The sequence below is a fragment of the Dreissena polymorpha genome, chromosome 13 (genome assembly GCF_020536995.1).
Source record: "Dreissena polymorpha isolate Duluth1 chromosome 13, UMN_Dpol_1.0, whole genome shotgun sequence".
Classification (NCBI taxonomy): Eukaryota; Metazoa; Mollusca; class Bivalvia; order Myida; family Dreissenidae; genus Dreissena; species Dreissena polymorpha.
In genome coordinates, this window is record NC_068367.1 from 70,389,899 (window position 1) to 70,405,562 (window position 15,664).

Genomic DNA, 15,664 nt, shown 5'->3' on the forward strand with positions numbered 1-15,664 from the left:
CGTGATCAGAATCGGTCACACGAAGGTTCCAGTCTGATATGATTTAATATGAACACATAAATGTTGCAGTCTATGATGAGATTTTTATAAAAAGATAGCGATGGATAATCGGATGAACTATTCTTCTAGCTATAGGTCGTTTTGACCAAGTCCACGTGGTCTAAACAGCTGTCGGACATAATGATTTAATTTATATGTGCAACAATGGCGGCTCATTGATGCTTGCCGCAGATGTTACCGTACTATTTACAAAACATCGATCCACACCAACATGCCTTAACGTTTATGTGCAAATATAACGGACAGGTACTTCTTGCGAAATATTAAATGTCATGATTTATGGAGGAGTATTAATTAAACATAATTGAAATAGTGTGTTTTTCAACGTATCGTTGACTGTCCTGTTCTGGCGTTGTTCATATGATTGTTATGTTTTGTTTCGAATGTAACGCGCGCTCAAATGGATATCAAACATAGAGCATGTCGACTATCAGCCTCTAGGACATTGGTTATATTTTTGCTGTTTTATATATCAACGTTGTTTTTAATATTTATGGCGTTAGATAAACAATTTTCGATGCCATTATTAGACACGAGGGAAATGCACCAGGAGGGTGCAAAACACGTGCATTTAAATGAGAATAAAGTGCGCATGCGCGAAGCAAAATTATTGAAGGCGTTAAAAGAACTTACTAGTATCATAGAATATGGAATGGCACAGTCAAAATCAAATATAGAAATTGAAGAAATTGTTAATGAAATATACGCAAGTAACAAACATATTATCAGTGAAAATAATGATTTTGACGGAAGCTTAACCCTTACTGCAGAGATGGAACAACTATTAGAGAAGCTGAAATCCAAAATTAAGGAAATGGGCAACACATCATTTGACATACACGAAGGTCGACTAATAGTTGACCCAAATTTGCACCCAGTGTTGGATGATTTACGCATAGAACGCAGTCGACTTGAAATGGAAATAAAGCAAAAGAGGGACATACAAGCGCACGAGAAAGAGGTCAATGCAGACGACAAAATAAAAGTATCCGAGCGCAAGACAACCCGACCAACCAAACCAGATAAACCGACACACACTGAAGAAAAACAAATTCTTCTGCAAAGGTATTGTAATATTTTCTTTTTCGTGTGTTTCAATAATATCAGCATTCATTTTTGTAAACGTTGAAATCATGAACATTGTTTTTTTTATATGAGTAATACCTACACACTAGACTTAAGGCAATTTCATAAAATAAGTTGCCACGCCCATTTTATTTCATTCTTTTTATAAATTATTGTAAATTAACCATGAAACAGTGGTTTGGTGTCTTGTTTTTTGTGATGCGACACATATATGACTTAAAGCGAGATTATACGATTTTGTATACGTGTTAAATTGTAATATATTGATAAAATATGTTACAATAAACCAAAATAGGTTTATTCGGTGGTGCGGTGGTCTAGTGGTAACACACTGGTCTACCATTCCAGAGGTCCCCGGTTCAATTCCTGGCCGGGGCACTGGGCATTTCAGAAATGCTCCAAGTGTTTCCCACCCAACTAGAGATGTACTGGTATAAAACCCAGGTAATTCTCGCGTGTATCGGTGCTATACACTGAGCACGTAAAAGAACCAAGGGATCTTTTCGCAAAGAGCTAGGGTATCGCACCCGGATTCCTTGTATCTAAATGCTGTCTCTTCTGCTTGCTGTCTCTTCAGCAAAAACCAAAGGACCCATTGGAAATAAGTGCTTGCACTTAATGGGTTATCCTTGACCGCAAGGTCAAAAGAAATACTTACTTACATAGGCAAGAAAAATTAAACATTGAAGACAAATTTCATAAAATGCAGCAAAGACAAATTAGCGCCCCGAGCCGATTGTGACAAAGATATTTCGTACACATTTTCCTACAATAACCGAAGCATTCCTCTTTTAGTTAGTGTTCGTGTGTCGTATGAATAGATATCGTTGCAGGAATTTAAAATGAACCGTTAAACTAAATTTAGATTCACTTCGTTCATGCATGTTATACATGCTGGCGAATTCTACTGTACAAACATTTTCGATTTCAGAATTAAATATCTGGCTTATTTCGCATTTTTCGACACATGTTCTTCTTAACTTTTATTTTAATTTATATTGAAATATATGCTTATTATTTTTTTTACCCATTTTATATTAATTAATAAATTGTCAAAATCGTATAATCTCGCTTTAACAATTCTAGTTCAGTCAATTTTATCAAGACTTGAACATGTTTGTTTTCACTTTCCAAATCTGTCAGCTTAAATGAACGTGATTTCTCAGAATACAATGTTAACCGACTAAATGCTCACGCCATGTTGGACAAAATTATAATTAATGTTTTGCATGTTTGTCACGTTTTACATTGGTTTTTGGGAGGTGCGTATCAAATTATACATTGAAACAAAATAATGCGCCGCGCATGAAACCGGATACGCGTTGAATCATACTCATATTGTCGTTCAATGCATAAAACGGATCTTGGTCTGCGGTAACGTATCGCGTGTAAAAAATTCATAATCCATGTAAATAAAAACAACAATGTACTGTTGTGATTGTTGACAGCAGTGCTTTCGATGGTGACGAACAGTTTTGGAGCGCCCGGGCAGTAGTGCCACCACTTCCGGATGCCGTGTACGATCCACAGCCACCTGGGGCGCAAGGTTGTTGTATATCATTTCTTCTACACCTATATACTAGTTTCGCTATGGTAAAACGGGACTTAATGCATTTGCGTAAACATTCGTCCCAGATTAGCCTGTGTAGTCCGCACAAGCTTATCAGGGATGACACTTTCAGCTTAAACTGTATTTTCGCTTAGAAGAGACTTCCATTAAACGAAAAATACCATACAAGGGGATAGCGTCGCCCATGACTACCGACTTCACAAGCTCATATGGGACGACACTTTACTCACATTGTCGTCTATGATTACGGACTTCACAAGCTCATTTGGGACGACACTTTACTCACATGTTCGTCCATGATTGCAAACTTCACAAGCTCATATGGGACGACACTTTTCTCACATTGTCGTCCATGATTACACAATTCACAAGCTCATATGGGACGACACTTTACTCACATTGTCGTCCATGATTACGGACTTCACAAGCTCATATTGGACGACACTTTACTCACATTGTCGTCCATGATTACAGACTCCACAAGCTCATATGGGACGATACTTTACTCACATTGTCGTCCATGATTACAGACTCCACAAGCTCGTATGGGACGACACTTTACTCACATTGTCGTCCTTGATTACAGACTCCACAAGCTCATATGGGACGACACTTTACTCACATTGTCGTCTATGATTACGGACTTCACAAGCTCATTTGGGACGACACTTTACTCACATGTTCGTCCATGATTGCAAACTTCACAAGCTCATATGGGACGACACTTTTCTCACATTGTCGTCCATGATTACACACTTCACAAGCTCATATGGGACGACACTTTACTCACATTGTCGTCCATGATTACGGACTTCACAAGCTCATATTGGACGACACTTTACTCACATTGTCGTCCATGATTACAGACTCCACAAGCTCATATGGGACGATACTTTACTCACATTGTCGTCCATGATTACAGACTCCACAAGCTCGTATGGGACGACACTTTACTCACATTCAGTAAGCTCTCAAAGCGAGGCTAATACACATATGATTACATGTTTCTGTTAAATATACCTCATAATGTAGATGTCTTTGACGTCTACAGTGTGCTTCTAAATGAGGCGGCTAGAACTGTAATCAGGAGGGATATGTTTGTATAAATTCATGCTACAACTGTATCACACACATTGATTATGAAAGTATTTTTAACATAAAGAGTCCTTTATCTATTAAATGTATTGAAAACAATAAGCCTCGATCTACGAACAATAGGCTTAATGCATGACCTCACATGCCAATAAGGAACCACATTTTCCGCTGGTATTGACCTTTTCGTTTTAAGGATGTCTATTTTGAACGAAAATCCTTTTCATGATGAAAGTGTTGTTCCTTATTAGTCTGTGCGGACAGTACATGCTATTAGGACACCACTTTACGCACATGCATTACGCCCAGTTTTCCAAGAACGAGGCTCAATTTAAGGGAGCTTTTCACAGATTTTGGCATGTATTGAAGTTTGTTATAAAATGCTTTATATTGATAAATGTAAACATGGCTTCTAAAACTCTCCAGTAAATAAACAAGAATAACATTAAAGAAAGAAAAAGTAACCCTCATCTGAGCTCGAACCACTGTCATCTGGAGCAAAAGTCAAATGCTTAGACCACTCGGCCATCCGTGCTCGTACTATTATTGATGTATTTTATACTTTATATAAGCAATCATTGTCGAGTAACACAATATAACAGAAGCAATAGAACTCTCCAAATTATTCAATTGTTTCGCGTTGCAAAGCTTTATAATTTTCAGGTTGTTAAATTGTCAACTGATGCATATAATGGATATTTTAGAGCATGGTACATGTTCAGTATTACTGTTTTCTCACAAATATCATAAATACAACGAACATGAAAATCGGAAACTTTTGTTGTTGTTGTCAATTTACCATAACGTGAAAGGCCCCTTTAAACAAATACTCTATGTTCATTGTATATATTCTTAAATGGCAGGCGAGAATGGCGAAGGCGTAAAGACGGATTATAAAAATGAGTCTGACAACCGGAAATACGAGGAAGGCATGCGCAAGCACAGCTTCAATGAATATGCAAGCAGCCTCATTTCCGTGCGACGTTCCCTTCCCATGCACAAGGCTTCAGGGTAAGGAATGATCACATCGTTCTTATACCACAAAGGTTCACACTGTGTTCACATAACTTAATCGTTCACACTTGTTCACATACCACAATGTTTCGCATTTGTTCACATACGATAATGGTACACTTTTGTTCACATACAATTATGGTTCACACTTGTTCACATATTATAATGGTTCAATTTTGTCAACATACTATTATGGCTCACACTTATTCACTTGCCACAATGACTAATTTTTGTTCATATACCATAATGGTTCACACTTATTCAAATTGCAAAAGGATTCACGCTTGTTCACATATTATAATGGTTAACTTTTGTTCACATACCATATTGGCTCACACTTGTTCACATACTATAATGGCTCACAAATGTTCACATATCAAATTACTTCCCTTTTGTTTACATACCATAATCGTTCACACGCGTTCACAAACCATAATGGTTCACAACGAATGTAAATTACAGCATCTGAGTTGTCACATTCATTAGTGTGCAGAATGCGACTGGCAGTAGGAGGTATACGCGTGGTAATCATAGAAGAACATAACTTGGAATGTTTGTATAGACTGTACACTGCCAAAAATGTTTACTATTTACTTGATGTGTGCTTTTCCTCAAATGAGACTATTCACGTAATGAAGTCGCGTTCAAAATCTTAAAATGAATACGGTCATCATGATAATATTGATTTTATTTTAAATTAAGAATTTAAAGTTAACATTATACGTTAACAATTCGCTGTTTTAAAATACGCGGCAGATAAACAATTAAACATCATTCTTCTTTTCAAACAATAACAAAAACCTTAAATCGACGTACTCTATATACTGTAGAACTAATGCAGCCTCGTTATTGGAAAATTGGCCTTAAAGCAAGTGCGTATAGTGTCGCCTCAGATTAGCCTGTGCAGTCCGTACGGTCTAATGTGGGACGACACTTTTCGCCTGGAATAAAGTTTCGGTTAAAAGAGACTTCTTTCAAACAAAAAATTCCATAAAAGCAGAAAGTTTTGTTGTTGATTAGCATGTGTGGACTGCACAGGCTAATCTTGAACAATAATTTACGCATATTAATTAAGCCTATTTTTCGCATAACGAGACTCTAATGTATTGCCATATAAACTTATTATGTGTCTAGGGAATGGGACAACAACAACGAGCGAGGCATGGTATAGGGGAGATAACACTTGGTTATGGTTAAGGTTAGGGGTCGGGTTAGGAGTAAGGTTAGGGTTAAGGTATGGGTTAAGGTTAATCCTAACCCAAACCCGACCCCTAACCCTAACCCTAACCCTAACCCTACCCCTTACCCTAACCCTCTACCCCCCATGCGCATTACAATACCATGCCTCGCTCGTTGTCGTTGTCCGCTTCCCGTCTAGAGCAGGGAACATTTAAAACAGATTGTTGGTAATTTGCGTTTAAGGGGTGTTGCGGCAGTTTATTTAACCGAGAATATATTTATAGCAACACCGATGATGCTATTATCACAGCTCAATATTTCTGTTATCAGTATCATCAGAAATGACCGAGTTGGTCCATAATTCAATGTCACTGGTTCGATCCCAGGTGGGGTAAACTTTTTCTTTTTACTTTTTTTATTTCTTTAATTTCGTTCTTGTTTTATACTGGAGCTCTTTAGTCCTGTTGTTTACATTTATCAATTAAAAGCATTAATCACAAACTTCAAAACATGCCGAAATCTGTGAACAAGTACATGTAAGTTATTTATGATTAAGGTCGAGTTTGATACTGTATGGTTTTATGTTTGTGATTAAATATTGTTTTTATTAATGTCTTTTGGTAAGCTGTTGTGATCCCAATTAAGATTGGAAACAATTTCTAATGTTTATGCATATTTCTTACAATCTATGTACCGGTACTTGGGTTTTGCCTTATTGCTGTATTTAATGAAATTTGACGTAGACGGTAGGGATAGTTAAAACAAAAAATCTCTGTTAAAAGTGCGGTGGCCCCCTTTTTTATTTGTGCTTTATGATGACGATACGTAGATGAGCATATGTGAGCAGTTTCGCAGAATTCTATTTCACAGAACAATTTTAAATTCCATTTATGTGGTGACAAAAGTAAAAAAAATACGTTTTGTGGGGTGACATAAAAATTATAAAAAATGAATTTCTTAAAATTTTACTTGTGTACTCCATTTTATTGGAAGTGTGTGGTTTACCGGTTATTAAATGGTATATGATGTATCTTAGCTTATATAATATCTACATGTTGCCAATATAATAGGTTACTAATTATTTTTACGCAACTTGAGATTTTTCAGTTTTATTGAAAAAATACATGTTATAAAATGGTGAATAAAATCAAAACAAGGTCGGTGACCATATGTTTTTATTTCGTTTTTCATATAGAATTGGTTCATATATATCGTATATATAAATTTTGGACAAAATCTATTAGATGGAAAAAAAAAAATCAGCAAAACTGCCGCAACACCCCTTAAAACACATCAATTTCTACACAGAGCTGTCGTTCCTTGCTCGCACATACATGCTCTCCTCCATCATAAGAAAATCCTACAAGATTTGGTAGGATTTTTTGAAGTGTTTTACAATGAACATTATTATTATTATCTTTTATATTTTGAAAATAGCGCATTAGTTTAGGTTCATAATAAAATATAAATAACCTACATTAAAAAAAAAGTAAAAATAACATCTGTAAAATTATTGTTCCACGTGGCTAGGCTTTCATCACGTGGTTGGTAATGAAGGCAGGGATTTGATCCACCTATGCTGGTTCCAGTCAAATCTCTGCGCGGAGGTTGATCGATGTCATGTTCCGCAACAATCGTTAACACTTCGTCCACCTCCGGAGGCTCCGGATAAGATGCAATAAAAAGCCGGTTGGGTCCAGTGTTCCGCAAGGGAATGAACTCCCGAGTAGTTTTAAAATAAGTTCGCTGTAGTTATCCCCCAAACGTACATTACAGTTATTGAGTATATTTACATTCAAAGCAAAGCACACATAGCAGTCGTAGTTGCACAAACACATTACATTAAGGAAATATGTTTATTTAAGTAATAACATAAAATATTTCGTTTTCAAACGTGATAAATGCTTCCGAAATGGTGACATGAATTTGTTAAAATATGCTAGCTTGTATAGCCCGTAGGCGACGGGAATCCGCAAGCACATTCTTCACACTGTGTTTATGTAATTTGCGAACAAAGCAATAGTATAACTGAGTCGCGTCATGCAAAAAGGGTCCTATGACATATGCGGCCAGTGGACCTTGTCTGCTAACAAGACCACGATACCTTTGAGTAACTTTCTAGCGGACATGGTAGCTATTAACCAGACGTAGACGCTGCGCAGGCTAGCCATTAGCTACGTTAACCGCATATGCGATAATATATTTCGCATGACGTGGGTCATATACACTTTAAATGCATTTTGTAAATACTGTTCGTAAGCGTTTTTTACCCAAACTGCATTGATTGAATTCTATATGTGTTAACGGTACATAGGACAGAATAAAACACGGAACCGATGAAATCTCTGAGCGGAGGTTGATGATGTATCCATGTACGTTCAACTAATGGCAAATAAAAATGTGAACACACTCTATAGAATGCGGGTTTATTATAAAAATTTAGTTTATGTATCCGACATCTTTATTGCAGCTGCAAAACGATCCCGACTTCCGGTTTACAGCCCACGAGTGTCATCATATGTTTTCACAACGAGGCTTGGTCTGTATTACTACGCACTGTGCACAGTGTCTTGGACAGATCACCGCCCGAGTTGATAAAAGAAATAATCCTTATCGATGATTTTTCAAATATGGGTAAGCGCATGTTAAGCTGGACATGACGAATGTTGGATTTAATTACTCTTGAAAATCCGAACTGAAGATATAAATTAGTTTTTAAATTAAAAAAAAATATTATTCGAAATTAAATTTCAATTTTACGATTTCGAGGAGTGTTTACAGTAGAAAGATTTCTAATGGTCTTTATGATGGACCGGAAGTGGAACCGTGCACATACGGTACATTGTCGATCCCAACACTCACGCCCACGATCTGTTTGCAGATCATTTAAAAGAGCCCCTAGTATACTACATGTCGCTCCTCAAAAAGGTGCGCATCATCAGAACGAGGCGGCGGGAGGGGCTGATCCGGGCGCGGCTGGTCGGCGTAGGGGCATCTCGGGCACCTGTACTCACGTTCCTGGACTCCCACATTGAGTGCTTCCCCGGTAGGTGATTAACCCGCCCACGCGTGTTGAAGGATTCCCGGGTAGGTAATAAACCCACTCAAATGTGTCGGAATATTCCCGCTTTGGTAATAGCCTAGCCTTAACGAGCCGTATGATTCCCTGGTAGGTAATGTACCCGCCTAAATTGGTCGAATGATTCCCGGGTATGGGGCATACATCGGAATCGGTCAGTTTGGGTAAAGAAAGTATCAATAGTAAAGTAATTTTTTTCTACCTTTACTATACCCATGTAAGAAAGGCTTAAACGTTATACCGACATTTTGAAGCTAAGGGATAATGTTTTGCTGAATATATGTTTTTGTATTAATTTACCATTCGTTGTAGGCTGGCTCGAGCCGCTTCTGGACCGCGTCTCCGCGGACCCGACCGTGGTGGTGGCGCCCGAGATCTCAATGATCAGCGCCACGCAGTTTTCCGTTGGGTTCGGTTCCGGAGGCTCCATGGGCATCCTGCAGTTCCCGGAACTCACCTTCAACTGGATGGGTTTACCGGCCCGGGAAAAGAAGCGACGGGCCTCGCTCGCAGACCCCATCCGGTAAGGAGGTTTACGGACTTAACCCATTTATGCCTAATGGACTAGCCCATGCTTCTAAATTGGATCAATATATTTCCAAAATTAGGGATGTCCAGTATATTTATTTCTATATTTTGAATACTTCTTACAGAAATTCCTTTAAGAAAACAGCGCAGACCCTGATGAGACGCCGCATTATGCAAAATGTGGTCAAAAACAGTATTAAAGCATGGCCTCTTTCAACTTATTAACACACCAACCAGAGTCACAGATAAATCGTCTTCAATAATTGATCATATATATACTTATCGAACTGACAGAGTAAGTACTACTTATGTCCCACAAATATCTATAAGCGACCACTATCCGGTATGCATGACAAGGAAAATTAACTATAAAATCTCGAAACAAGGCACTCACTCGAATATTAAATATAGATGCTTTAAAAAGTTTTCAATATCTGATTTCCAACTTGATCCATCAATTTCGCAACTAAACTTAATTGAAACTGTTCACGATCCAAATATGTCCCTTCAATCTTTATATAGAATTTTAAATAACGTTTTAGATAAGCACGCCCTGTCGGACCGTATTTGGTACAAAAACGAATATGTACAAGTTTGTACCATATTCGGCCGAATATGGTACAACTGTCTAATTGTACCATATACGTATCTGCAGTTTTGGGGTAAAATGCCTGACCGAATATGGTACAAACTTGTACCATATTCGGATGAAAAATGTACCACATTCGTTCCGAATATGATACACACTCATCATCGTAATCATCATCATCATCATCATCGTTATCTCATCATCATCATCATCATCATCATCATCATCATCATCGTTATCTCATCATCATCATCATCATCATCATCATCATCATCATCATCATCATCATCATCATCATCACATCAATTATCAACACCCCAATGATCATCATCGTTGTTATCTTTACCAACACCACCATCATCATCACCATCAAAACCAACATCATCATATCCATTATCATGATCGTAATAGTGATCACAAAAGTTTTTTTTGTGATGATAATGACAGCGATGTTTTCGGTCGATAATGAGGATGTTGTGATGATGATGACGACGATGAGAATATCATCATCATCATCGGCCAATAAACATCGCCATCATCATCATCACAAATATTTTGTTATCATCATCATCATTATCATCATCGTCGGCCGATAAACATCGCCGTCATCATCATCTAAAAACTTATCATCATCATTATAACCATCATCATCGTCCGATAAACATCGCTGTCATCATCATCCCAAAACGTTTGTTATCATCATCATCATCATCATTATCATCATCATCATCATCATCACCACAATCATCAAACCCCAATCATCATAACCACTGTCATCATCATCACCACCACCATCATCATCACAATTTTTTTACCATCATCATCATCACAAATGTTTTGTCATCATCATCATCACATATTCATTTTACATTTTGTATTTTATAATTTGTTTCATTCAAGAGATTCAACAAACTTGTACTTTTTTCATTTATTGGTATACTGACAGGATTTTTCAAAGTAATATTGAAGAACATAGAACAGCATTTAAATTTTAATCCAACTGTAGCATTTTGACAAGACATAATATACATATATACATTCATTTTAGTAGCAGCCAAAATATCCCAAATGTGCTTCGTAAAAAGTTACCAGTAAATGAGCAAATGACAACAAATTTCCGGTAGAAGAACATAATCATCAATCACAAAAATAACATAACAGGTTTCCAAACACCGATATACATGTATATTTCACCTGTAATGTCTGTACATGACATCTATGATATCATACCAACCGATTCCACTAACACGCAAACGCAGCCATGCGTTTGCCCATTTTGGCCCCTTGATGATTTCTTTTATTGCCGAAATAAGACCGCTGTTTCTGCCCGCTCTTGTTAATAGGAAACGAACGCTAACAGGATTTCTGTTACTAGTATCTAGTCCAATATCCGGCCGAATGTAAATTCTAGGTGTTTGCAAACTCATTGACCTTATTAAATCTCTAAAGGGTTTGCCGACCTTCGCCAACACAAACTGGATTGACGGGTTTGATTGTATGCAGAACTTAAAAATTTCAACTTGAATGTGAAGTGGTAACATCAGAAATGGAAAAGTCGTTCGCTTCTGTGCCCTCCTATTGTTTATCATATCTTGAAGCTCTTTCAGGGCTGAACACACAGAGACGTCACCGTTGTCGCCAGAGTCACCGTTGTCGCCGGAGTCACCGTTGTCGCCAGACGCAGCGTTGTCGCCGGAGTCACCGTTGTCGCCGGAGTCACCGTTGTCGCTGGAGTCACCGTTGTCGCCGGAGTCACCGTTGTCGCAAGAGTCACCGTTGTCGCCAGACGCAGCGTTGTCGCCAGATGCAGTGTTGTCGCCAGACGCAGCGTTGTCGCCGGAGTCACCGTTGTCGCCAGACGCAGCGTTGTCGCCGGAGTCACCGTTGTCGCCGGAGTCACCGTTGTCGCTGGAGTCACCGTTGTCGCCGGAGTCACCGTTGTCGCAAGAGTCACCGTTGTCGCCAGACGCAGCGTTGTCGCCAGATGCAGTGTTGTCGCCAGACGCAGCGGTGTCGCCGGAGTCACCGTTGTCGCCAGAGTCACCGTTGTCGCTGGAGTCACCGTTGTCGCCGGAGTCACCGTTGTCGCAAGAGTCACCGTTGTCGCCAGACGCAGCGTTGTCGCCAGATGCAGTGTTGTCGCCAGACGCAGCGGTGTCGCCGGAGTCACCGTTGTCGCCAGAGTCACCGTTGTCGCCAGACGCAGCGTTGTCGCCTGACGCAGCGTTGTCGCCAGACGCAGCGCTGTCGCCAGAGTCACCGTTGTCATACGACTGTTCTAAGCGTGATATTATGTCCTTGTACACGCGTTGATTGATACGGATACTAACGTAATGCATGCCAAATCCTTCTGGGAAATACCCCAATGCAATTGTTCCAACATCACCATAGAACTTTCCATCTGCTGACACAATTGATGAGTGTTCTAGTCCTCGGGTAGAAACTACCAGGCACTGCAAATTATATTCTCTCATAAGTGCAATGAGCGTGAGGTTGTCGCCGTATGTCCCATTCTTAGACATATTCTTAACGTATTCATCAAATGTTTCATCATAGACAAAAGTTTCATAGAAATATCTGTTTTCTACAATGTGATGGACTGCTTCCTTACGTAAAGCATCTACGTCTTTGTATATACCAATTTTACCAAGTTGATGCGATATAGCAGCAAATTGACAATTTCCATCCGGATTTGGGTCCATGGCAATATTCACCCCATCCAACAACTGCAGATTTTCATGGTGTGTTAAAACATGATAGTACTTAGTTCTGTGATTTTGTTTCTCTGAGCGGTTCTGTTTTAATGAATGTTTTTTAATTTTTCGTTGTTTCTCTAACGCAACAGTTAGGCTAGTCATGTTTTCGACCCCAACCGATTTGCTTACGAATCCAAGTTCGGGTTTGTTCGGTACTTGAAATGACACGATATAAACACCATTTCGTTTTACTTTTTCTACCTTGCCTTCGATAACATATCTTTTGGTTGGCACCCTGGATTTTCGAAAGGGATAGCGAATTAATACTGTCTCTCCTACTTTGTACTTGCTTGGGGAAGTTGCGTTTTTCAACAGCGACCTGTAAGCCTTTTTATTTGCTCGCCGTATGGTTTTCTTTATTTCACGAGAACTATGACGTTCTTTGGTAAAAACATGACTTCTTCCGTAGTAGGCTTCAAAGGGCGTGAGACCCCCAAGAACTCGTTTGAAACTTGTGTTTATGGCATAGGCTAAATCTTGAAGCCCTTCGACCCAGTTAAATCCACGTTTACTTTTTGTTGCAAATAGAATCTTGGCCTTTATAACACTGTTTGACCTTTCACACTTGCCCTGTGATTGAGGATGATACGGCCTACTATTGATCATTTTGATGTTGTACTTGTTCAACAAAAGTTTCATACTAGGGCCTTTAAATTCCAGTCCGTTGTCACATTGGATGATGTCAGGGGCAAGGTTAACCATCAACACGTCCTCTAATGCCTTTGCAACTTCACGCGAACTCTTCGTTTTCAGGGGTTTTGGCATAACGTACCTAGAATAAACGTCCACGACTTGTAGAATATAACTGTATGTGGACCCCTTGTAGCTAACACTTTGATTTTTCATGTTAATTATGTCAATCTGCCATCTTTTGCCTGGTTCCTCTTCTGTAATTGTCTTTGGCTTTGGCTTGTTTGTAAATCTCGGATACTTCTCATGGTAATACTTGCTATTGTACAGTATTTCAAGGATAGCTTGTTCCGAGAACCCCGTGTAATTTACTTTCAGTTTGTTGTAAATAACCCTTGCTCCACATCCTTTGTTTTCCATGAACATCTTCTCAACAAATCTAGGAAGATCTTCTTTCACAAGGACTTGCTTTCCGCCACACAATAAAGAACCCCGGTCACCAAGCTCGAAGTCCTTACGTTTTCTAATCATGGCCAAACAATTATTCTCTTCAGGTGTCCGTTTCTTCACAGGGACATCGAACGATCCGTTTAAACATCTGACAATAATGTCGTACTTCGACCTGGGCAAGCACCCTAATTGCTTCCTTTTTCTCCTAATTGCTTCCTTCATCTGAAATAATATAATAAGTTATTATACATTTATACTTCATTAGTTAATAGAGCTTGTATTGAACACCGCGTGTCGAAAACGAATGTCTCACGACATGAGCTGAGCTAAAATCACTCGTCTGATAGCTCCGCTAAAATTTACAATCCGAACTTCCGGGCAATATGCGCAATGAAAGTAGCAAGTACTTCATGTAAAGTTTCATTGAAATCCAACCGAATTCAAATTCAGGGGAAAAATAGCGGGCAAACTTATGGCGGTCAACGGACAAACGGTCTGTAGAAACCAATGCTACGTGGATGGAAGGGATATAAAGAAGGGGCCCTGGGGGCCTAGGTCGCTCACCAGAAGTCACGACTAGGCAGGGTTCGAAGGTCAAAGACCTATAAACTCCATAAAATTTAAAATGTTCAAATCTACAGATTACAGGAGCTCGATCTGATTTTGGTGGAAAATACACTTTCGAAAAAATGACTGTAGCTTAAATATTTTAGCAGTTTAGGAGTTACGCACCCGGAAGGAATGCCACGGACAATTGGATAGACGGACGGACAACTGCAAATGCACTCTGAGGGGGGGGGGGCATAAAACATAAAAATCAATGCATGTTAAAACATCAATGCATATTAAGACAACTGAAAATTAAAATTATGTACAGTACTTACTGTCAAGAATTCTTTTGAAGTTTGAAGAAAGTTTGGATTTCAATTCTTTCTAGTCGAAAATCACAACTTTTCTTGCCGACCGCCAAGTCAAATATGGTTACTGACTTCTGAGTAAGACTCGTGTGCAAAATTCCCGCCTTTTTAAAGCGGCACGTTATCAAAGAAAAAATCGGAAACTTCAAAGCTTTGTCGGCTTCTCAGCAATATGACGTCGGAACGACAAATCAACTTTACAAAGTAATGTTTAGGAATACAGTCACACCTGTCTAAAGCAGCCAGTCAAACATCCTTATTTTTGGAGAGATATATTCATTTAAAAGAGCTCAAAATCTCTTAAATCGGATTTTGGTGAAAATACACTTTCGAAAAAAAAAGTTTTAAAAATTTGAAAAATGCTATTAATGATCTCCACGAAAGTATCTGGCCCGCCCGGGAATCGAACCCAGGCCGCCTGCGTGCCAATCTGACGCACAACCGACTGAGCTAGCCGGCGAAACAGTTACACAACCAGCAAAATCCATGTAAAGTGTGGTTAGGTTAGCTGTTTCTGTTACTGCTAGTTACGACGACGACGACGACGACGACGACGACGACGATGATGATGATGATGATGATGATGATGATGATGATGATGATGATGATGATGATGATGATGATGATGATACTTTTGTCACTTCCAATATTAGGTTAATACAATGTATTTGAGTTTGAAAAAAAGTTTACACATCGGCAGACTATTTCATTTAT

At 38.9% G+C, this 15,664-nt stretch overlaps 1 protein-coding gene across 1 annotated transcript in view; it reads left to right on the top strand.

Annotated features, from left to right (window-relative positions):
* Positions 1 to 443: 443 nt before the first annotated feature.
* Positions 444 to 15,664, top strand: part of LOC127856466 (polypeptide N-acetylgalactosaminyltransferase 5-like) — a 37,167-nt gene continuing 21,946 nt past the window's right edge. Inside the window, exons 1-6 of the mRNA XM_052392680.1 lie at positions 444 to 1,125; positions 2,595 to 2,692; positions 4,672 to 4,819; positions 8,472 to 8,635; positions 8,883 to 9,047; positions 9,393 to 9,603. Of these exons, the coding sequence (XP_052248640.1) occupies positions 461 to 1,125; positions 2,595 to 2,692; positions 4,672 to 4,819; positions 8,472 to 8,635; positions 8,883 to 9,047; positions 9,393 to 9,603 (1,451 nt within the window). The 5' untranslated portion in view covers positions 444 to 460. The remainder of the gene's footprint in view (positions 1,126 to 2,594; positions 2,693 to 4,671; positions 4,820 to 8,471; positions 8,636 to 8,882; positions 9,048 to 9,392; positions 9,604 to 15,664) is intronic.